The following is a 25,631-nucleotide window of genomic DNA, read 5'->3' on the forward strand; positions in this document are numbered from 1 at the left end:
ATCAGCCATCCCCCCTTCTCTCGCTCTTTCTCTTTCTGAGGCTGAGCTGTTGCTGACATAAGCACATGCCGCATGCCACCTTCTCATACTCATGCTACTGCCACAGTCACTGGTCGCATAGAACGCGACAATGTTGCAAAGTAGAAAATAATCATCATGGCCCCAAGTGTTCCATTCAGGTAGTTAAACTCCACCTCTTTCCCCCACCCATTCTCCACTCACACTTCTCAGCATGCCTCTGATTCTCATAGGGCAATCGTCAATGTTAATCGTTGGCCCAGAATTCAAATGAGATGGGGAAATGTGAAATGTGATGGGGGAAGTAAACCAATTTCTACAATCTTGATCCACAACCTGAAGGTGTCATCTGTTCTAAAAAACAAACTAACAGAAAGCCGTGCAAGGGAATACCAACTCGCATGAACTTTGCCATATTTCGATCCTGAGAGAACCCATTGATCTTTATCTTTATGGTCATGCGCTTTAAATGCATTTTACAGCACTATTTGTACGATGCAATGTAACTTAGTTAGTTAGTTTAAGAATCACTAAAGTCTTGTATATATAAATTTGCTTTAAGAACAAACTATGAAGGGTTAAACTTTGATGAGGGTCACTCCACTCCCACGCCCCGCTCGCCCTGTTTCTTGCCATGGCCATTGACTTAACCCATCAGTTTTGCTTATTTTGAAGTTTATTCATTCATAAATAATCCCACTAATCAAATGTATTTCCATTATTCAAAATGTTTTCAAGTTGTTTTTGATATAAGGCACAATTCCTCGTGCCAACTCCCTCTAACAACTCTATCGTCCTCTCTCTCCCTTTCGGTTTTCATTCTCCCTTTTCTGAACTTTAATCCCGCAAAACTAAAACTGTGCAATGTCTGTATGCATCTGTGTGTGTGTCCTTCTACACACGTACGCACATTTTGCAAACTGCACTAAATTACGGTAACTCTCTCTTCAGTCTTCAACTCTGCTTCTTCTCCACTCCACTCTTCTCCCTCTCCCTTTTTGACTCTGTGCTACTTGGGGTCTCTGTTTAAAGTGTTTTAGTATTACTGTTGGCGTTGGTTGGCTAAGCCAAAAACTAACTTACACCTAACTAAATGACAAAGTTTTGCGACTCACCAACACACACACACATATGGTTGGAGAAAGAGGGACAGAGAGATGACGGTGCATAGCGGTAATTTAAGGTAAACATTTCTTTCTATGCATGCGGCTCTCTAAGTATTCCGAATGTTTGTGTCTCTCTGTGTGTTCCTGTGTGTTCTTGTGTTTGTGTGTGTGTGAGTGTAAGGTGTAACTGTAGGTGTAACTGTTACCACATGGACGCCAAAAGGCACGCGCTTTACATTTGCATACCGAAGTACATGGAGAACAAGTCCATAATATTGAATTAGTGATGACATCGTGAGTACAAAGCAAATGTTTGTATTGAAAATATATACAATCAAGTCTTTGGCAAAAGATTCTAATCTAAAAAATGTTGAAAAATGTATGACAAATCTATATTATTTATATTATATTTATATAGACAGCAATTCATCCCCTTTAATCATCCAACATTCAATTTCTTCGTGTCGGGGTCTCAATGATTTCATGGTGTTGACACCGACGTGAAGATGTTGCATTGATTGCAATAAAAATCACAATCAAATAATTTCAAAAACAAAATTCAATGCAAAAATTTGCTGCCTTTATATATACATAGTTAAACTATTTGAAGAAAAAAAGAGATTTGGTTACTTTTCCATCAGTTGAAATTTTGGACATAATTTCAAAAAATGATCCTAATGATTACTTGCATGCCAGGTGGATCAGTTTTCTAAGGGAATGATAGCAAGAATTATCAATCGAATTACTGACATCTCTATGGCTAACCATTTGTTGGGGGTTGAAAGGAGTAGACGTGAAAGTGAAGTGTGCTATGCGGTGTGGGGGGCATTCCAGATGCGTTTTTTCTGGTGGCTACTACTTTTGCCACTACTTTAACCGCAAAAAAGCGACCATGTGTGTTTGAGTGTGTGTTTCTGCATATAGGTGTGTGTGTGTTTGTGTGTATGTGTGTGGCCAGCCCACAAAACGTGCCAGTTGCTAGTTATCACTGTTGATGTTGCTGCTTCTGCTGCTGCTGCTGTTGCTGTTGCTGGTGTCAGGTAACACAAGGCTTGGCTGGCCTCCATCTTCTCCAAAAAGAACCTTACTCGCATGGTAACTACCATTTTACACACATTTACAAGTTGCCACTTTAAATTGCATAATATTACCACGTACATGTGCTACCTTACGCCTTTTTTTCACCACAAGTGTGTATGTATGTGTGTGTGTGTCTGTACTGTGTCAAGTAATTCAATAATTATGCTCTTGACATCATATTCGTGGAAGGTTTTTTCCTCTATCTGTATATACAAATTTTATATGTATTTGTGTGTCTGCTTGTGTGAGTGAGAGTTGTGGCTGGAAAAGTCACACGCCGCTTAACAATTAACCCAACTGCCTTGCCACGCCTACATTTATACGCACGTGACATTGCGGTTAAGGTACGCAGCGTAAAAGTGTTTTAAATAAAGGCGTGGCGTGGAGGAGGGAGGTAGGCGTGGCTGGTAAAGAAATCACACATACATTTGTATGTACTTATCTTTGTTTTCTATTTTCCCGACAGATTTTGGTATTAAAAGTTTTTCAAAATTTTCTTATAAAATAAATTATGAAGATGATTGCTGATGTTCCGTAATGTTCCAACTGAAAAAACGTCAAAGAATACCTTTCTCTATAAAATTAAGTAACATTTCACATGAAAGGACACTTAATTAAGTTGTGTAGACTTCTTGATCAATATCTCTTCTCTATAAGGTTAAACAATAAATAAAAATTTATCAAACTTAAAAGGCTTGTGAGTGATCCTTTTTTTATTCTCTTTTCTTATAAAATTAGTGTATTTTACCAGCTTTTCTTAACTAAACAGGGCTCTTTGGCCTAAAATGAACATCAGGGATGGTCCAAAGCGGCCCTGAAATAGGTTTATTCGTTAGCACCTGTGATTTAGAGTATTCGGTTTTTATTTGAGTCTCTTCTATACATCATTCAAATGGAATGCCTTTTCAATCTATGAAATCAATAAATAAACCACATTACAATCCATAAATCGATTTGTCTGGCGCCATTCAAATACATACATAAATTTTGTTGGAATTTTTAACATACATACATATATCACACCACAACGCACATGTCTATATACATATACATATCCTTATATGAATATCTGACCGAATTTCTGAACCACACACACACACACAATTCCACTTGCAAATTGCATTTATGCATTATTCAAATCAGTTAGCAAGCAATAGAAGCAACAGCAACATCATCCAGGCAAAAGCAGAAATTTGCAACTTTTGCCAACGATATCAACTATGTATTTAAAACAGAAATTAGACGCGGCATCAACTCTTCCTGACTGCCCCATGCCCCTTCACCAGGGATAGGTGCCACTGTTGTTGATGATGATGACGATGTCAATGATGATGATGGTGATGATGATGACGGCGACGACGACGACAATGCGACACCCAAAGCAAGCGCCATCGCCACAATACGTTCGAGCTCTCCCACCAATTCCCTTGTGTGGCACATACTAAAAAGGGCAACGGCAACAAAAAAAATCACACAAAACTTTTACAATTTTAACGGGGTAAAACACGTGCAAAGCGTCAAAGGGAACATGCGAGATGTGTACGATGATGGTCCTTGGCCCAGAGCGTAGGCCAGGCCATGCCCCCTTTGTTGAATACATTGCTTAAAGCAAGCGACAAACAACCAACATCCGACCGCCCATCCATTGTGTGTACAAACTACCACATGGCACAGTGGTTGAAAATAGATAACGAATTTTTCTTAAATTCAAAATAAACTAAAGTAAAGAGTCTTCTAAAGTCGTCTTTAATTTAATTATTATTATAATGGATTCAAAAGAGAGAAAAAGTTTCGAAAGAAGTGAAAAGGGTTAAAGGAGAAGAGAGAGAACAAGATGGTTTGAACAAAAGTAGCATAAAAGTCCATATCTCGGTGTTTTACTCCGAATTTCAGTCATCAAATGTAAAGGCAACAGGTTCTGTTCCTTTACGATGGTTCTCTTTTTAATCTGCGTATTCAAAAAGAACTAGTTCTTGTACACATTGGTTATGCTTGAGTTTCAAAATAACCAATTAATTTGTACAAATTTGGTTTATTTGTCACTAATTATATAGAATCTAAACATATTTGTTGTCGATCTAAAAACTTTCTTTCGTTGTATGTTAGGGTTTGAGTTTCTTAACTAGTTCAAAACTTTGAACTAGTTCCATTGCGAGAGAAAGAAAGAAAGAAAAGATAGTTTTGCCTGTTTGCCACGATGTGCGTTCGTTATTTTTTTTCATTCGTTTGCCATGCAAAAGTTTTGTTTTTTTGTCGATTTTTCGACGAAACGCGCAGGACATGAAAGCGCATTCATGGCGTTGCCTGTTTGCTTAGAACAAGAGTCTATGTGTGTGTGTGTGTAGTGTATGAATGAATGTTTTCAGGAACTTCTCTCTAACAGCAGCCCCTCTAGAAAATGAATGAATAAAGTTAGTTAGACAAATTGCATTTCCCGAAAATATTATCCCAAACAAGTAATTGAAAATTTGTTGGTCTCGTATTTATGCGCTTTAACACCACCTCCAACACACACACTCTCCACCCCTCGCCATAGCCGTCAGAAATTTACGTAAATGTGGTTAGACAAGTGACAAGCAGCTCATACCAGGAAATACCAAAAGGCTGACAGTTGCTTTGATTTGCTAAGGTTAATGCTAATAGATTGACTTGCGGTTTAGATTTTAGCACATCAAATTGCATTTCCTCCACAGTTACAGGTAAGTTTATTAAAATGAAGGCAAAGGATTAAAGGACTCTGAATTGTCTATCAAACATGGAATTTGTGTAGCATACTTTTGTGGGCATCATTACTGTTAGTTTCCTCTAATTAATTGTACCTAAATGAAACCAGCCATCAAGTAGAAACTTAATTCATCAAGATAAAGCTTGGTTAAAAAGAAAAACCACAATTTCATTTCCACAATCTTAATCCATGGAACCAATTAATTCCTTTGATAAGTAAAAGAAAACTTGACCAGAGGGTTATAGTTAGTCTTCCAATCAAATTGGCACAGTTCACACATTTTTTTTTTAAATTCATTAATTTAAATTAATCAGATTTAGAAATTACCCTTTTTTTTTTTTTTTTGGTGCACTTTTTGTTTCGGCGCCCGAGGCAGATGGCTTACCCTCGCAATGGTACTTGTTGCTCTCTCTTTCTTACTCGCTCTTGCTTACTTACCACAAAATTAATTGAATTCAAAATTTACAAACACGCAATTTCGGCTTTGCTTTGGCATAGCAATGTTTCCAAATTATGTGGTTCTGTGTGAAACCATTTCCTCCCGCCCTTGACAACAACAAATTAACGTACTTTGTGTTTGTTCTTTCAAAAATAGTCAATTTTATTTCACATATAAAAAAAATCCATATTTTGTTTGTGTTTTTTTTTTTTTTTTGTTTTAATATAATTAGTTTTTGTGTGGCACTTACAAACTACAAACGATTTTGAGAAAAGATTTCACTGGAAAAGACTACAAAAAAACAGGCGTGAAAAAATTTAAAAAGAAAGAAAGAGAAAATGCATTCATTCGAGGTCTTAGATTTTGGTAAGAGAAGAAATTAAGGAAAGGAATCGTTAGAACACACGAGAGTGTGAGAACACTCTTCTCTCTTCTTCTCTCTCTCCATTACTTGTTTTCTCTATCTTAGTATTAACTCTTCTTCTCTCATTTTCTCTCTTTTGCTGCCTTTGTGGTTTGTTCACATTTTATTTGGAGCTTCCTTCAGTTGGTTTTTCTTCAGAATCGCCCCCATTTATATAATTATCCTTGCCAGCAATTCCTGTGCCACCGGCATCACCCAACCATGGATAAACATTGGGGCATTCGCGGCATGTCTCCATATAGCGAGTATCTGTTAGATTCTGTTCGGGTATCTTGAAGGGCAGAGCACATGTTTGCCAAATATTACAGGGTTTGGGGGCCACAGCAATATTCTTGTCGCATTTCCATGATTCGATTGTGTTAACATCGCGCAATTCCTTTGGATCCGTTGTATATTGCAACATCTGGGTCACAGTCAAAATGTAGACATCGGGCCTGCAAAAGGTTGGTAAAAGGAAAATTAAACTCTATTCAATATTGTCTCTAAAACTAAGATCTAAGCTTATTTTTTAGCTTGTTAGCTTATCTTCTTAAGTCGAAGACATGCCAAGTTATTTACTTTTATTTACTATTTAAATGTTTCCTTATTTAAGCACGGCTTAGAATCTTCTAATGAATCGATCGATTGTCCGATCGTTAGTTAAACAAAAGAAAACTGGTTCATTATGCAACGAGAAACATTTTCGTTCATTAAATAATTTATTTACTGAGTCTAAAAATTAAACAAATATTGAATATAATGCAAAACCAGTTCATTAAAATGCCATGGAACGCAAAACATTTTGCATTGCCATTTGCTAGCACAATAAATTTTGTTTAATTAAAAATCTAAACAGTTTCAAATAGTCTCTCGGCAGGTGCCCCCCCCCAACTACTACCAACTACCATCATCATCAACACCACCAAAAAAAAAAAAAAAGAAAAAAATATTTGCCCGTTCACAGGTGTCTGAGAGAAATAACAAACAAAAGCAACAGCAATGGCAACCAGAGCAAGCAGTTTAGAGGTACATACAAACATATGTAGGTACGACTAGAGCAAGTTGATGCAAAAGAAAACTTTACGGCACACAATCCTCCAACTCAACCCAGCCAGAAAATGAGAGTTGGCTACGCATTTTCAAGCATCTCATCTGCAAACACTACTTGTTATATGCTGCCACTAGTAGTGGGTGCTGGAGACTGACTGGGTTCGAGTCTTCTGTCTCCACAACGACGCAATGTTGAAAGTCATTCACACTAATTAAAAACTTCGTACAATTGTGCGAGAAATACACACATACACACACATAGGCAACCCCTTTTGACTTTTCTTTCCTATTTCAATTTCTATTCCTTTCCTTTTTTGGTTCACACGTGTTGGCCAGGTCCGATCTTTATAGTTTGGCCACCAACTTTACTCTAACAGTTCAAAAATGTCTTCCTTTGTGTTTATCAGAATTAAAATTCACTCTCTCTATCTCTCTTTCTTTCTCTCTCACTCCGTCAATATCTCGTTGGATTCTCTTTATTTACTTGATTATATCACCTAATATCATTACAATAAACTAGTTTACAAACGCCAAACATAATTGAATTCATAAATTCAGTTTCAGTTTCAAAATGTTGACCCCAAATGGATGGATAAGGAGCACTATTGTAGCTGTTATTACCAATGACCTCTGGTCATCATTTTCTCTCTCTATCATCATCGTCATCATCCATTCTCCATACAAGTCAAATGAGTTCCCCAAAGAACTGATGATGAGACGCTGCGATGCTCTGACAAAATCCGATTCTATCAGCATAACTTCATTACGGAAGTTTTTGTGCCCTTTTGCCACGCTTCGCTTTCGCTTGCTTGGCCATATTCCTGTAGTCAGCTCTCCATCCAATCATCTCGTCCTCCTTGCGCCCATCCATCCAATCATTTCATGTTGTTTTTGTGCGTTTTAACATGGGTTTTTAGTTAGCCACGGCAAAACCCTATGTTGTTGCCTTACTTCCTTTTCTCTGTCTCTTTATACCCTCTGCAAAATCAGTGTTGAGCGAGTATATTCGACTCGGTTCAATAATCGATAGTGTCCTTAAGAAGTCCATCGTTTATTTGCCCTTCGTTTTACTGTTTGGATTTTCCATATAATGATCTCTAGTCTTTAGTAATCGTAATCGAAATATGATGTACTCGAAATGCTTTCTTCTTTAATATTATTGTTGCACATCAACATTTACCAACACTAGAATGGAAAAACACCTACTCTACGTGGTATCTGAAAGTCGATAAACTAACTAAGGGCCAATATTTCGGTTTGTGTTTTTTTTTTTTTTTTTTGGCGTTTAACGGACGACCTGCCTGTTCAGTGAGCCTGTTCTTGGTCCTGGTCCTGGACGAGGCCAGCCTGCACTGATATTTTTCAAAATGAAAGTTTAACAAAATTAAACTTTTCTCATTAAAACATGCGATTTTTTTTCTCCTCTCGCTTCTACTGTTTCTTCCGTCTCTGACCGCAGCATCATCATTATTGGGTGCCAGAAGGAGAGGGCGCGATAAGAGATGAGGAGGGATTGATTCTGTACACTGAGATTCCGAAGGTTTGACGGTCCGTTGCCTTTTGCCTGCTGAGCATGTGGTTGACTGACTAAGAGGCGGTTGGCGGGGTGGGCATGGGATTGGCATCAACCTGACGGCTCAACATATGCCCAATGCTGCCGCCAAGCAATTTTTATACCAATTGTCAATTTCTCTTTGCTCATTCTCCATCGCTCACATCCATCCAGCTAGCCGTCCAACCATCCATCCATCTCTCTCTATCACTGTCTTGCTTGCTCCTTTCTTTTTGTTGGCTTCAGTTTGAGTTATTTTTTTATTTTTTTTTAATTGAATATAAAACTTGCCAGCGGCAATCGGAAGTGCACTGCAGGAAATGCCAGCTGTGTGTGTGTGTGTGTGCGTATGTGTGTGCATGTGTGTATGGGTGAGGTGAAAGTTGGCTTTCAATTAAGAAAACACCAACAAACACAGAATAAAAATTGGAACAGTCAGAAAGAAGAAATAAATTTATGAAAAATTGAGAACCGTGCGCAGATAACAGAATTGGGTTGAACAGGACAAACAAACAAACAAACAAGCACATAGAACAAATTGAAACTTTTCGGGTGTTTTTTTGTTTTGTTTGTTTGTTGTTGTTGAAAATTTGATACGACTTAGTTTGAAACTGGCTCAAAGCTCTAAAGAAGATTAAAAAATATAGTTCAATATATTGTAATTATTAATGTTTATTGTCGTTTCTAAGTTCTTGGCAATGCATTGAATTTGTTTTTATTCCTTGTTATCAGAATTTTAAATTGTTTCTCCCAACTGGTGTCATATTGTGATAAACTAGTGTAAGCCTTAAGTGGTTGTCTCTCGGTTTGTTTGAGAAAAAGTTAGTCCCTAGTAATTCTGGTTAAACTTGTTTTACCCTAAGACTGTCGTTCGAACTATATTCTGTTCTCTAAACATCTAACAGATAATTAGTTTATCTGTGTAAAACAACTTATGGATATATTTTACTTACAATTCAAGAGCCCAATCCAAGAATTTATGCAAACCATTCTCCAATGGCTTAGTTTGGAACCAATTTGTATGGAACGGCATCATATATGGTGCCTTATTCTGTTCATAATAACGCGAGAAGTCCTCTTGCAGCCATTCCAATACCTCATTTTCATCCAAATTATGTAGTACACATTGATCCAAATACGGGCAATGTCCGCCCTCATAGCCCTCAACATAATGGGTATTCAATGGGACCTCCCAAACGCCGGGGAAAGTACGTGATGGACATGTTCCGCTCTTGCATTCATGCGATATTTTATAGTCAAGAGTGTAGGGCCAAACGGGGACGGAAACTGGTGGCACTGTGATGGAACTGTCGTAGATGTATTCAAAGTCCTCCAATACCTGAGAAAAGAAAGTATAACAAATTACATTAATGGATTAATTGCAAAATATTTATACATGCATGTAATCTCAATTCTAATCATTGAAAACTCATTCATCATTATCATTATTTTATTAGCTTTATAGCCCAATACAAAGCCAAATACCCACGCATTCACACACAGGGAGAGACTCTTAGCCATTGTGATTCTGACACACACACACACACACACACACACACACGCATCAATGCACACATTTTAGCCCATTATACTGTGTAAACTGATCAGATATTGATATGATTTTAAATAGCTTTCAACAGCTAAACGGGTGATACGTCGTTTGCCGATGTCGTTGCCACCGCCTAAAGGTTGCAAGTGGGCGAGAGAGAGGGTAAAATGGGGCATTGTGGGGCGTATGGAGGATTGGTGTTTGATATGCTTTGGTTTGGTTGAGAGTCATCGCACTTGAACTGTTAAATGTGTTGTGACATTGATGTCATGTCATGTCAAGTAGACATTTTCGCTTCTCTCTAGACATTTGCATATATGCATGTGTGTCAATGCCTCTTTGTCTCTCTCCCTCTCTCTTTAGTGTGTGCACGCACGTGTCGGGCTAGGGTTTAGGGTTGCCAAGGTTTTGTCAAATGCTATTTATACTGTTATCTCTGTGATTTCAATCGCCACACATTTGAAATGACACAAAAGGATTCAATAAACTTGTTGACTACATGTTCACATGCATCTACAATAGTTTCAGTTAGAATTTGTTTATTAATTTAAAATTTATATGTTATACCTTGAAGCGAATAAAAAACAGCTCGAGATGCTTAAAAATCACTTCAGAAAGTACATAGCTTCTAAAATATATATCAAAAGGTTCTTTAAAGTCCATCCAATTTAGCTTCTAAATCAAAAAAGTTCTTCATTTTAAGCTTCTAAAAGAGTTTGCGTTGTTTAGCTTAATGGACTTATGTTCATTTTGGGCGAATAATATATATAAACTAGCTGATGCCAGTTAACAACTAACCACTAACCATTGTTGCGTGCAACAGTTTGTTGGGCATCTCACCTTGTATTGCGTGTTGCGTCCTGGCTTGAGGAATGGGGCACGCATACCAACCACGTTGCTTACGGACACGTTGGAAAAGTGACGGAGAATTTCACGCATGCCAATCATTTCACCAACCCATTCCTCATAGCCCTTATCCTGAAGTCCTTGCTGTTGGGAAATGCTTTCAGTGGCAATTTCATGGCCAGCATAAGCCAAATGCTGAATCTGTTGATAGTTGCTGAAATGAATAAATCCCAAAAATTAATAGTTTAAAATAATAGTCTAATATGCTCAATCGTACAATGATACATTTTAAATCTAAATACAAGTATGTTATGATGTTTCCTCACCAAGTGAACATGGTAAATATATTGTTCTTCAAATTATATAAATTTTGTTATGTTCAAGTTAGGTTTACTCCAGAAAATGGAAACAAATAGTTTTCACACCTGATGCACAAATACAAAGATAGCCCCCCTAACTACAGCAAATACATGTGTGCACACTCATCCATAGCCACATTTTAAAGGGGTAGCTAAGAAACGCTACAAATTCAAAACTAACTGATGGACATGATGATGATGAACATTGCCACATGCACACTTCAGGTATTTTTTGTGCCAATTAAAAAAATTCTACACAAAAACTGCAACTGTACGAAACGAAACAAAACAAAACATGCAAAGTGAAACACAAGAGCTTGAGGAAAAAACCAACCAGCAAATGATGATGATACGTACATGTAGTTAAGCATTGTTTTGACAACTGACTACGACTGAAGGAATGCCCTTGTTGGCTTTCGAATGGGGTATCTAAGAATAGTGACAATTATCTATGAAATAAAGTGGAATGAAACACGTTGCAGAACTGCAATTAGACGGTACTGAAAAGTGTTTAAAAAACGTGTTGCCAAATAATAATAATTTGGTGTAAATTTTTTGGGATACTGAAATGAAACATATACCAATTCTCTGTACTCCCGATGATAGTTAAGCAACCTTTTAGTAAAACGAAGTGGAATAAAATATTGTAAACAAATTCTCTCTCCCTCTGTGTCTGTCTTGGCAACAAAGGAAATTTCATTTCAACAAAAGCTGATAAAAAATAAGCTGAAAACTTTACTCCTAAAAGTATGCAACACCCAGAAATGAGCCAGTTATGCAAAAGTCTAAGGCGACAGGCATAATTGTAGATGTCTGTGTGTGTGTGTGTGTGTGTGTAATAAAATTTCTTAAAATAGAAAAAAGCTACAACATAAAGGAAGCAAAACTAAAAAAGGGAAGGGAGTGGAATGGAAAGAAGTAGGAAATTTTCTGCGAACAAATAATGCATAGTTTTTTGGGGTCCAAAAACGACATGCTAAAAGGAAATGTAAAAACATGGAAATAAAATTATAAAAGGCAAACAAAAAAAAAAAAAAAAAAACAGCAAAAAATAAACTAAACAAAATAAAAATGTAAACTTTTCATGTATATTTATTAAACATTTCTGCCTCACTGTATTTATGTGTGTGTGTATGTTGTGGGCAAACAAAATGCGCAAATATTTCGCAATGAAATTACGCCCTAAAGTCAAAACTTTATTTTCTTGTTTTTTTTTTTTTAGCCCCGGAAAAATAATAATGAATGCTACTGCTGCTGACGCACTTTTCCAACACACCGACCGTAGGCAGATGCGCGCAGTAACTCTCTCTCTTTCTCTGTCTCTCTCGCCCACACATATGCCACACCCCATGCATATGCAGCTGGTGCCCTCTTTCCCCGAGGGTTACCTACCAACCTACCTACCTACCTATGTATGTATATAGCTGGCTACATCTAGTGCCAACTACTCACTCCCGGACTCAAACCCTTTTCCCTTTTGCAAAACTATCTCTGACATCGTCAAAAAGTTCATGCAAAAATGTGGAAATGTGAAAAGTTGTTGAAAAGCTGTTGGGACCCCGTTCTTCCCTTCGATCCCCTCTGCATCTCAATCCCTCTTTCTTCTCCTCCTTCGCTTTTGCCTCTTTCGTCTTCACCTACTCCTCTTGCTTTGTGCATGTGGTTGTCCATGTGTGTGTCCATGTGTGTGAGGTAGATTTATTGCATGACATTTCAATTGTTAGACAAACAGCTGGACCAAGAAGCAGAAGCAGCAGCAGCAACTGAGTTGCACTTGCATAAAGCCAAGGCCAAAAGACAAAAAAAGAATACCTTCACATCAAGGCGGCAGCGGTCGAACAAAACAGTGTTGCCGAAACTTTTTAAAAATTCGAAATTTTCAAAATTGTTTATACAATGTATTTTGCCAGCTTACAACGAATGATGTGCATGCAGGCTAAAATTTAACTTTCCTACAAATGCAGTGTGGAACAAGCACAATAACAATTGTTCAATGATGAGGGGTATAACGGAATGAAACTAAGGGAATGACCAATCAAAATGTCTTGACAACCCTGGCCAAGGAAACATATTAGGTAAAGGGCGAGAGATGAGTGTTGCCCATCATCTAAGTTTTTTCTTTTCTTCGTTCGTTCTCTCTGTTTTCTGCTTCTTACTGTTGTCCTCGGACAAATGTCAGCAGCAATTAACACTGCCAAGCGAGGCAAAAGATAGGCCTCAAAAACATAACTGACAAAACAGGGTCATAAGGTTGTCTCCCTTTCGCATACACAGACATATTTGATGAATTTCCTTTTGGCCTTGTCGCGAGTGTGCCCACCGCTCTTTCCCTCTTCTCCTCAACAAGAGACAATAAAACAAAAACAGAAAACGAAAAGAAAAGGAAATGCTGCAATTCACTTCTGGCCTTATTCCTGTTCCTTTCTCGCTTTTGCTGCCGCTGCTTTGGCCATTGTTTAAGTCACGCCCACTTGGTAGTAAAGAGTGGCAGATTTTTATTGCCCAAAACCCATTTACCAAGGATTACAAAGAAAAAAAAAAAACAAAAACAAAAACGAGAAAAGAAAATGAAACCAATCCATTTTGGAAGCAATTCGTCAAAGCCAGCTATGAGATACTTTAAAAGAAATTCAAATTATAATTAAAAGAATAAAAAATAATCAATTATAAATAATGCAAACTAATCAACATTTTTCAAGACTCTTTAAAAAGAAATTGTGTGCCAATTCGGGGTTTGTTCGTTTTTGCTTGTTTTGGCCTTCGAAACTTTTTGGTTTGTTAGTAAAAATTTCCTTTGCTTTGGTTCACACACACAGACACTCACATACATATGTACGTCCAATCTTTCGTACAAATATTCTTCTTCTGCCACACATAAACACACACACACACACACACCCCTATAAACTTGGCCAACCTCACACACTTAAGTGGTTTGGCCTCTGTTCGTTTTGGCTCTGCTAACAAGTTCAATTTGCATTTAAAAAGGAAGAAACACATGTAATCTCAACGATTAGAAATGTTCACCCGTAAACCTCCCCCACACTTTTCGATCCCCACCTACACATTCACACACACACACACACTCACTAACACAGGCACGTTTCTTTCACAGTGAATAAATGCACAAAAAAAATTACAATTACAATTTTTCTTCAGTTTTTGACTTGAATTTCCTCCATTTTTTTTTTTCGTCTGTTTTTTAAAGCTCTTAAGTTTTGCGGACGCTCCAAAAATAAAGTTTGGCAACACACACTCACACATATACACTAATGTATTTAAGTATGTATATATAAAAATGAGAGAAATAAAAAAGCGGATTAGTTTATAACTCAGGAGAAAAAAAATGTACATATAAAAAGCTTTGGCTTAGGTGTAGTTTACTTGGTTGTTTTTGTTAAGGGGAAAAGAAAAAAATATTACGAAAATTACCAGGTGCGAGTGTGAGTGTATGGTAAAAAAAAAAACGGGGAATTTGCATGTGGAATGTGCTCCCATAAGTATGCTATAATCACTTGTTTTGCCATTAATTTCATTTGCGTTGTGTCAGGCATGAAAGGGCAAAGAAAATTGAAACAAATAAAGAGAATAGAACGCAAATGACATAAAATAGAATTAAAACAATTTGAGCAATTTGAAATTAAAACCATCGTCTCGAGATGATGTTGGTTAAGCTTAGTAAGACTAATTATTTCATCAATAAAATGAAAACGAACTTGTTCTCAGATGCGAGATTGAATTTGAATTGTTGGATCGCCAAGTATTGAAGTGAAGGAGTGGAATAAAGTTGGTAACCAGTAGGAAATGGAAATCTGTTGGCTTTTACGCATCGTAACAAAAAATCCATACACAGAAACTCACACACACATACAAACACTCGCATGTATACTACTTTAGCTTTGCTTGGTGCGCCTAAAAGTATGCAATGCTTTTCCTCCTCCCTCTTACCCACTCTCTCTCAACTGGCAGCAATTTCTTTTAATGTGCTTTTAAAAGCCAAATCTACAGGTTCTTCTTTGTTGTTGTTCCTGTTGGCTATTGCTGTTGCTGCTGCTGATGACGTTGTTGCTGTTGTTGTTTGTGTTGCTGCTGCTGCTGCTGTTTCTGATGTTGCTTGCATCGTCGACCAGTTTAGATTTTTCCTTAGAAATGAGCTTTTTGTTTTTATTATGCCTTGCACCAAAAACTAACTTAATTTGCATGGGAGGACGATGTAGGACACATATGTACATCTTTAAATATGTACGTGTGTGTGTGTATGTGTCTATGTGTCATGACCAAGCCTAACGAGCTTGCCTCTGACTTTGGTAAAAGGCATAAAAACAACAATTCTTCTGTACCCTTCTACTTATTCCTGTCCCCCAATCTCTTCCAATTCCTTTATATTTTTTTTTAATAAAATTCTTCGACAAGACTAAAAGAAACAAGAAGAAGAACCAAAAAATCAGAAAAAAACGTATGCAAAGGAGCAGGTCGATTGGTATAACGGGTTGGTTGTTTTTTCGTTTTCACATGGGTATGGGAAAAGGGATGACAAAATTATGGCCAACTAACTTGCTGGCTTACACATACCCACTTACCCCTTTAGCACCCGTTTTGTGCATACTGGTTCTGGTCGTTGGGTTCTTGGCCATGATCATCGTTATTATCAACACCAGTTAAGCCATAACAGTCAACCAAACTGATGGCCAACACACACACAGAGAAAGAGAGGCAGAGCGAGAGACAGTGAGAGAGAAAAAGCGACAGAGTGACATGCCAAAGGCATGTGGGGTTGAATTGTGGGTGTGGCAGTGATTACAAGAATGACTAATAAAAGCAGACAGCTAAAAAAAAAAGAAAAAAAACTACACACACACACACACACGCACATACACTTGAAACGTGGGGGGAGGTTGAGAAAAAACTCGTAGAAAAAACAAGGTCTAGTGCAGAATACTTGAAAATTTTGTCGAGAGCTTCTATGGCAGCTATACACATATAAATATGGATATATGTATGCAGTTAGTCAGGCTGTTTAGGCATTCCGGTTATTTGAATATCCTTGACAATTTTAAAGGACTTACAATTAGTTTTATTTTTACCTTTAAAGTGATGCATTTCTTTTTACTGTAGAATCTTTTCCTATTTAATGAAAGTGTTAATAAATAACTCAAGGCATGCATTCTATAGCCAGAGCTTTGTGATCAGAATAAAACCTAAATCAGACTGGAAAAAAAAGTAAAAACCACAAATTCAATGCAATATTTCTCCTCGTTATACTTATACAGATCGATTTTCGAATTTAGAACTATTTTATTTAATAAAAGGTCTTCTAGATATGCAATATACTCCGACAACTCTTTACAACCCACACGAACAAATAACAAAAAGAGAAGGACAAGGACAGGAAAGAGAGAGAGAGAGAGAGAGAGCGAAGAAAAGTCAAAGCGAGAGAGATGGTCCAGGGGAAAAACAAGCAGTCACCTGCAAGAGCTGTTAAAGTGTCGTTGGGTTGTTGTCATAGTCATTGTCAACGTTGTCGTTATCTTTATTTCACATCAACGACATTGTCATCATCAGCATCAGTATCATCACATCTCACAGTAGTAGTATGCACTATGCTGGGCATAGTCCATGTTCTGGACCAAGAGAGACCTCAAACCCCCTCCTATCCTATCATCATTATCATCATCTTTATCGTAGTCGACAACATAGGCTATAGCAACAATTTACAGCAAAAGAGAAAAAAATCCAGTAAGAAAGACAAAACCAAAACGAAAAAAAAAAAAAAAGAACTGAAAGAATGAAAATAGGAAAAGAAATTGCTAACCTCTTTCCATATTCTTTAAAGTTTTTGTCTATGTAGTTGTGGCTGACAATTATCCCTATGTACATAGGGTGTACATTGGGTGCAGTGCTAGTGCGAAGAAAATTAGAAGCTAGCATAAAATTAGATATCAATATTAAAATAATATTTACTAGTAGGCTGTAAAGGAAGGTAGTGGGAAAAAAAGAAGTGGAATAAGAGCATTTGCCTATAGTGCGAAATCTAGAAATCAATGAATTTGTTATTTTGATTCAAAGGTACCATGGCGTATACGTAATGTAAGCACATAACATTTACCATATAAAAGCCAAAAGGAAACGGAACAGTTTAAGCAAATTAAAGTGAAATATGCATAAATGACAGTAGGGAAAGTTATACTTTCTGAGAGTTAGAGTGAAGGAGAGCATTTACTTTTAGTTTTATCTCTTCTTCTTATTCGCGCAGGCAAACTTTTAAAGTTGCAACGTGGCTGGCGGCTGGCAGCCAACAGCCAGCGGATGGTGGATGGCGTATGGCGACGAACTGGCAACTGGCGGCTGGCATCATCGTTGGCAGACAGCTGCTCAAAAGTTGTTCAGGTCATTTAAAAAGTTTTTTTCAAGGCAACAACATGACTCTCTAGGTACAGACCAGAAGAAGTGTGCATGTAAAGATTGTTGACCGAAAACGGGGGGCAAGAGAAGGTAACGCTGCCGCATTAACATCAACATCAGCATCAACATCAACAGCGGTTTCGAGACGCGACGCGTCGCTTCGTTTCGCGTCAAGGCTATTAGGCATAGAAAATTTTCATATTTTATAAGTATTTGCCTAAGCAGCTGTCCTGTCCTGTCCGGCCCTGTTCTGCGTCCTTGCGGCGTTCTTTGTGCGGGTCTTCAACCTATTTTGAACACACCACCAGAACCTCAATTCAAGGTAGAATATATATGTATGTATATAAAAGCGAGAGTTGTGGTGAGAGTAACTTCACTATGTGTACAGTGGCAATAAAAGTGAAAACTCGTTTCGAGGCTTATAAATAACCCATTTTAAAGGCAAGAAAGCTCTAGAAATTGATCTTGCCAACCCATAGCCAACCCATGTAAACAATTATATTTCCCAAATGACAATATTTCCCGCTAAAGAAAAACAAATGCCTTCGATAGTTATTAACACACAAGCCATTCGAAAAATTATAAATTTGTTGCTAATAATGAATACTTTTCCAAATTATTGCATACTTTTAGCAAAGTTCCGCCTACGATAAATTCACATTGGAATAAGCTTACAACCGCAATTGAACTTTAGATTCCAATCATAGTATTAGCTTTCCCTTTACCAACCGACCCGAATTGCTATTACAAAATGTATAAATTGTCCCATTGTCGGCAACTTATTATCATATATGGGCAAAGGACAAGCCTGAGACCATGTCACAGCATGGTGAGTTTGTCAGGTGGTTTTTTGGCAGGGGTTAGGCATAGGTTTTTAGGTTTAGCCACCGTTTTTGCTGGCTGCTGCTCAGCGATATTAATATCAACTTTTTCGGCTCTGTTTTTTTTTTTTCACTTTGAGTTGTGTTGTTGTTCTTGGTAATGGTGTGTGTGTGTGTGTGTGTGGGCGCGTGTGTTGAGCCCGCAGCTACTTAGAATTTTGAACATCAAAGTTGTGTTTAGCCGCTAACAAGTAGCGACAAGGTTGTTAAACAGATTTTCATCTTGGTTTAGATTTTTTTTGCTTTCATTTTTGCTCCTTTCTTTTGGCAAATTGGCAAAAGCACTGGCAAAGTTCCATTTTTGAAATTTGCCTTGTCGTTTCGATACACAGGAACGAGAGGGAGCCAAGGGAAAGACGTTGGGTCAATGGGCACATGTTAAACACATGGTTAATGAAATGCAATCAACACTGATTTGCCATGATGCTGCCCTTTGGTGGTAAATGTTGGCCTTCAATTTTGGTTTTGCGGGGGCTTAGTTTAACTGCATTTGAAGTGCTGGGCGTTTTATTGATTACATTATAAATGCCACGCCTAATCGACGACATATGACATGTCGCCCAATAGGCCCCAAATAGCTAAATCCAGCAGGCGAAGTGAGTATTAGCATTAACATTCGCCTTAAACTCTCTCTTCCTCTCTCTCTCGGTCTCACTACTTCTGTCTCTCTACCTCGATACTTGGAGAGTGGCTCTTAAGGATTTGCATATTTATTGCATAAAATATGCAATAAGGAAATGATTTTGATTTTGATTGTGTGATTGCAATTGCACACGGTGATTACATTTAATGTCATTTGCAATGCTAATGGTTTCGACAATGAGCATCAGTATGATGGCCTTTAAGTATAAATTCACACCTGCATATGGCAAATATTCAAAGATATTCTTGTTAAAAACTTCAATCTACTTACCTAACACACACACACTCTCTCTCTCTCTCTCTCTCACTATTCAAATTCAGGAGACTGACAAATAAATAAATGCAAATGAAAATTAAATTGCCTATATACATACATATCTAAATACGATAATTTAACCTGTTGTGTTATACACAACATATAGCTAATTTGTTAAGTATAATGAGGCTATATGTATTTCTAGGATCTCTAGTGAATAGTGTCAACGTTTACAAGTTGTTTCTGGGTTCGCAGGTTTGTTGAGATTGAGATTCGTGCTTGCATGTTTTTTTTTTTTTTGTTTTACAGGGTATTTGGTCATTAAGTTTTGTTTTGCTTTTGTTAAACATCTGTTTATGCAAACACTTGACTGAGTTTCTCATTTTCTCAACGTGCTTCTTGCCTTTCTACTTCAGAACTCTCTCTCATTCGCCGAACAATGCGGCAGAATGAAGGAAAACTATTTAAAATAAATAATTGCACAGTTAAACCAGATGCTGCGCTCAACAATAAGTTTTCAGAATGAATCTTTCAGCTGGGCAGCTGGGCCAAATATGGCCAGGTGAGTGAACGACCAATATGAAGAATGAGAGTGAATCTTAATGAGCGGAGTGAAAGAGAAGTAGTTTTGCATTCTCAACAATTCTGTTTTATTATCCTTGCGTGTGTGTGTGTTTTCTTTTTATTCTATCATTGTTTTAGTGCAACGCGAATTCAATTCTTTGAAGAAAAAACTTGAGATAGAGCGTTCAGAAGTGCGTAAAAGAGACCAGAAGGCGTTTCCGGTTATGTGCACTGCTCATGTTTATTCATATTAACTGTCAGTCTATCGACCCCATGTCCTTTTTTGCCATTGTCTTGCCAACGATTTTTGTGGTAATTGAAGTTGGAATGAAAGGAGCCTTTCCCATCATTTTTTATTTTCATTTTACTATATTGTTAACAAGTAAAATTAAAACGTAAATGTTTGAAATTAGATTTCGGCTAACTTCCCTTCCACTGAAAGAAACGCGCTTTTGTTTAGTTCTCTCTTTCTGTCTGTCTATCTGTGTTTGTGTGTGTGTCTGTGAGGGCGAGTGTGTGTGTGTTCACTGAGGTGTTGCCTAGTTTTCGGCTTGTTAGTTAGTTAAAAGTTTTTGCGTGCAATTAAAATGCTGCGCAAAAAGTTTGCTCTTCTAACATTGTTCTTATACAGTTTTTTTTTTTTTTTTTTTATTATCATTGCTGTTGCACCCTTTCCATTTGGAGTGTATTTACTTTGACCACAAGTTTCCAGAGAGCAAAACCCCATCGACTACTTATGCAGATTACTTGGTGTTATTTTTTATTTTCCAATTTCAAAGTTAATCCTTAAATTGGATTATGATTTTGTCAAGTTTGTTTTCAAATTATTATTTTACATTCTTATGTTAGCTTTTAAAATGTTTCACTACATCAAAAATCAAGTCAAGATTCAAAAACTGAAGTAAAGATAGGGAAAGGATCGGTGCAAATACATAACCCAATTTCTGTCTTATAATCAAAAGATTCGATCTTGGTTAATTTGTCTTTTCATATACCTTCCTGTTCCACATTTTTATTTTCTGGGCCCAATCTATAACTAGTTTCCTTTGGCTTTTTAATTTTATAGGGTGTAAAAGAATTTAGCAGCATGGCTTAAGTTTCGTTTTATGTGTGTGTGTGTGTGTTTTTGGTTCTTTGTGTTGCTTAACTTTTTCGTTTCGTTTTTGCCAGTTTGCCAAAGCCAAATACAAATGAACAGCATTGTCTTTAGTTTCTCTCTCTTTCTCTTTCTGTTTGGCCCTCGTTTTTGGTCTTAGTTGCCATCTCGCTCTCTTAGAGTGAGCCAAGTTAGCCTGCAGTCACTAAAAGTGTACAAAGTCCTGTGGCAATTGTCTGATTGTTTTCTTAGCCGCAGCCGAAGCAGCTTCAACAGAAGAAAGTTCGTTATCAGTGACATTTTGGCGTATAAATAGCAAACTCTTTAGTTTTTGGCGAATATCTTACGTTTCTCCATCTCTCTCTGTTTCATTTTGGGCTTTGAGCCAGCAGTTAACTCTTCTACGTGCCGGTCATAACAATTTTTGGGCGAAAGTAAAATGTCTTTTCTAAGCAACTGGGCTAACAATTAAGAAGAATTAGTTTGAAAATTTTGGATAAAATTAATTACAAGCATTGCCATTTCTATTGTAAAGAATCTAATGCCAATATAAGGAAACTCCATAAACCTTTTAGAGTCATAAAAAATGGTAGGTATATTTGTTTGGGTGTTATTTCCTGATTGTTTATGCTTTATTGATAGAAGTAGAATATTTTGTTCTGATAAATTATGGAGCCTTCAGCTATATTTATATTCCTGACCAATCAATTCACACCAAGAAAAGTTTTGAAAAATTTTAGTAGACTTTACAAACTATTTTCAATGAGTCAATTGACTTTAGTTTCATCTTCAGGATCCTGGCACTATAATGTCTAATTTATTGACTTTTAGTTGGCTGAATATCACGTAAATCTACCGCCAATGTCATTCATAAATGCCACAAAAGGCCATAAAGACAAAAAAAGAAGGGAAAAAAACATAAAAACCGAAACAAAAAACTAGACCCTGACAAAAACTAATTGCCTCAGCGGCCGTAAACTAAAAGCATGAACGAAGAAGAAAAAATAATCTACTAGAATATCGACTTTGGTTTATCCTCTACAAGTAAGTAACTTTAGTTTAGTGAGGAACCCTAATTAGATGGTTTGTCGAGAGAATTCAGAATCTAACACACATTGCTTTCTAAATTTTCCCTTAATGAATGTTTCGAATATAGAATTTATGAGTGGATATAATTTTAAAACATTTTGTTTTCGTCCTTCGTTTTCTTTGAACTCCTTTGGTAATTTGAGCATACCCAGTTCTTAGGTAGATGTATGTATGTGTGTGTGTTGAGGGGTTATACAGGGTATATAGAAGGAGTAAAGTAAAAATATTGTATTCGTTTCCATACTTTGCGGCAGTAACTTGGCAGCAGCCACACTAGTTCTCCTCACTCACTCTCTTGTTGCCTCATCTCTGTGCATGCCAAATCAAAATCATCAGCAAAGAAAAATCTTAACAAAATAAGCTAAAGCTGGAGCTGGAGAGTTGTGAAGCGCATTAAATCATTTCCGCACTAAAGAGCAGACGACAGAGAGAGAGAGAGAGAGAGAGAGGGAGGGGGGAGAAAGCCAGAGACGAAGTAAGAGGGTAGCCATGTGAAGGCGGCAGCAAACGTCGTCAGAGGTTCTTGTGGCAAGTTGCAGTTTACCACTATTTATGGATACGTGCGGCAGGGAAAGGGGTAAACAACAAGAAAAAAAATGAAAAGTGTGTCTCTCTCTCTTACGTACTTATTTGTCTTCAAGGCAAAAGCTTAAAAATGATTTGCCCAAAAAAAAAAGGCTACATACAACAGAGCACTTGCTCTGCATCTCTTTCTCTCTCTCTTTTACACATATATTAGGGCATTCATGTGTGTGTTTGTGTGTGTGCGTGCATGTGTAACATATTCAGGCAATTACTGCCATTCAGCGCATTTCAATTCAACTTGAAAACTGTCTCCACTATCCCTTGTATACTACCTCATCATCACCCCTAAAACCCTACCCATTCGCCTCATTCCCACTTATCATCATCATCAGCACATTGGCCACCCATTGCCCACCTCTTTTGGAAAGTGGAAGAAAGCTTTTAAACTTCACTCAGGATTTTTGCCATTCACGGGCTCTGTTCGCAAATTTTTTGACTGTTGCCGCTCACTTAGTTCTTGTTGCTCACTTGTAGTTCTCTTTCTTTTCGAAAAAGATTTTTCACATTTTTCTCGTTGTTTTTTTTTATCTTCCCATCGGTTTTCCCATTTCCCCCCTTTAGTTTGCTGCACAATGGGTAATGTGTAATGTATTATATATAAATTTATTTGTTTAATCTGTATATTAATCAAATTTCTGTGGTCTCTGCATATTTCTTTCTATTTTTTCATTCCTTTTTCACAACTAGTTTAAGCAGTGTAAGAATTCTACTAAGTGCACCTAAATCTATAGTTTGTTTTTGTATTTTAGTCATTCTTTGTATGTTTCTATCTTCTAGACCCACTGTTTCTTTTTCTCCTGAACATCATCATAGAAATGCAGTTGCCATTGTGACGTTCCGTTGCCTGTGTCTATATCTACGACTACCGCTTTATATTCTTTTGCATTTGCTGTACGTTTTTTTTTTTGTTTGTTGCATCATCATCATCTTTATCACCAACATCATTATCATCATCAAAAGTAGCATCTTCTTTACTTTGTTGTGTTTTTTTGGTGTGTGTGTGTGTGTGTCTTATGTGGATGTGTCGTTTTTATAAGTCTGTCAAAATGTGTAGTTCATATATATTTTTGGCGAAAATTCATTTTGCAGTTGACATAACTTTGTCAGCCCCAATTTATCAACAACAATTAGTAGAGCAGCTCACAGAGTACAGTACGAAGACTAGAGTTCACTTGACTGACGTATGGCAAGTGTGTATGTGTATATATATATATATATTTATATGTATAAAGAGGAGAAGGATTGGTTTCTGGGCCAAGTATGTGACAAGTATTTTGCACAAAAACTTTGTCTGTCATTTTGTGCCCCCCAACAAACAGACTTCACTTGACTTTCTGGCCATAAAGTTGAAGAGTAGTCGAAACTGCACTACTTTCTGATGATAATGATGATGATGATGATGATAATGAGCAAGACGTTCAAACTACCACCATTACCACCCAAACAGGAGCAGTACACGCACACACATGGCGTATGCGTAATATTATTTTGTACTTTGTTGTATGGTAGAGAAAGCAATGTTCCTCTACTACTTTTCATTGTCTATGTTATCTGTATTCTCATCTCTGACATCTTATTTCAACCTTAATTCCATTTATTATTTCGGCTTACCTGTATTCATGGGACAGGAAGAAAGTGCCACGTATTAAACATCCATTGGGATTCTTGCGTTTGCCATTGAATATTTTCTGATAATGATCATAGTTATTCAAATTGACAGCTCCATCGAATGTTAGCATTATAATTTGAGGAATCTAAAAAAATAAAAAACCATGAAAATAAAGCATAAGAAAAGGGACAAATTAATATATGTAAACCAATATGTATAGTTTTCCTTAATTGAGTTTGAATAAAACCCTCTAACAAATTTGGTAAAGAAGTTTTTTGCTAGTTTTTTCATTGAGATTTCAAACAAAGTTGGCCTTAGAAAAGTCCATAAATGAGTCTTTGAGTGATAGAGACTAAACTAAATAAAATGACTTTGAGTTTCTAAAAGTAATTGTAAAACCCAAAAACCTCCTAATTATATACAAGTGATATGATTATTTACTCTTTTATACCCTGTATATGTTGTCGGCTAGAGGTACATCCATTTCATTCAAAAAGCTGGTAGATTATGTTTTAAGATTTTGGCATCTTATGAAATTACTAATAGATTAAAACTTTAATGTTATGATTTGACTGTTAAATTTAATATTATAATGGACTCTGCTACTTTCTGAGAAATCGAATAATCTTCAAAGCAGATTACAGAATCCTGAGATTCATTTGAAGCAAGGTGTTTTTTTTTTCCTAAAGGGTAACACAAAGATGTAGATTTGACTTGAGTTTTGTGGCATATAATTTTTTTAGTCTAGTTTGCTGCAAACTTATATGCTTCTACCCCCCCTCTCTCTCTCTTTGCTGTGCTAAGCGACGCCTAGATGTGGTATGTATGTATATGCACCCAATTAGAGGAACGGCGACCTCAAAATCATCGGGGCATGCGAATGGCATTGGAAGCCGCAGCCACAGTTGCTGCTGCAGAGAGGCAGCTCTAATTGAAGGTTTAGGCATTTTGCGTTTGTTTTACTCTCTGGCTCTAAACTAAATGGCAGGCGGGGTGTCTACGTTGCGCCTGGTTGCGCTTTTAAACCAACGCCCACTTGCAGTGACGTGCCCTCATAGCCTCTGCCTTTCCCCTGGCTCATGCCGTTCACCTTAGTCTACTTTGCGAGTTGAGCTGAAATTGCAACTTGAGTATTTAACATAATTAGTGGGCATGTGGGTAACCGGGATGTTGGGAATTTTACGCCATGGTGAATCAAAAACTAAACTTTACCTCCTCCTCCCCTCCTCCTGCCCCTCCTTAACTACTACAAACTAAAACCAAATTATTTTCAAATGATGCTACGGTGACTATCAATAACGCAAAAGTGAAGTAAAAGTAAAATGAAATGCGCCAAACGCAATTCCATTACAAAAATTGCCACCCAAAAGCGAACAAAAA

The 25,631-nt window shown here is 37.1% G+C and overlaps 1 protein-coding gene across 1 annotated transcript in view; it reads right to left on the reverse strand.

The window, feature by feature from the left end:
• Positions 1 to 5,579: 5,579 nt before the first annotated feature.
• The window catches only part of Cda4 (chitin deacetylase Cda4), a 41,773-nt gene continuing 21,721 nt past the window's right edge, over positions 5,580 to 25,631 (reverse strand). Inside the window, exons 5-8 of the mRNA XM_068302942.1 lie at positions 24,254 to 24,396; positions 10,763 to 10,982; positions 9,327 to 9,712; positions 5,580 to 6,226 (exon numbers count right to left, since the gene is read on the reverse strand). Coding sequence (XP_068159043.1) covers positions 5,896 to 6,226; positions 9,327 to 9,712; positions 10,763 to 10,982; positions 24,254 to 24,396 — 1,080 coding nt within the window. The 3' untranslated portion in view covers positions 5,580 to 5,895. The remainder of the gene's footprint in view (positions 6,227 to 9,326; positions 9,713 to 10,762; positions 10,983 to 24,253; positions 24,397 to 25,631) is intronic.

Source organism: Drosophila tropicalis, unplaced genomic scaffold, assembly GCF_018151085.1.
Source record: "Drosophila tropicalis isolate 14030-0801.00 unplaced genomic scaffold, ASM1815108v1 contig_158, whole genome shotgun sequence".
Classification (NCBI taxonomy): Eukaryota; Metazoa; Arthropoda; class Insecta; order Diptera; family Drosophilidae; genus Drosophila; species Drosophila tropicalis.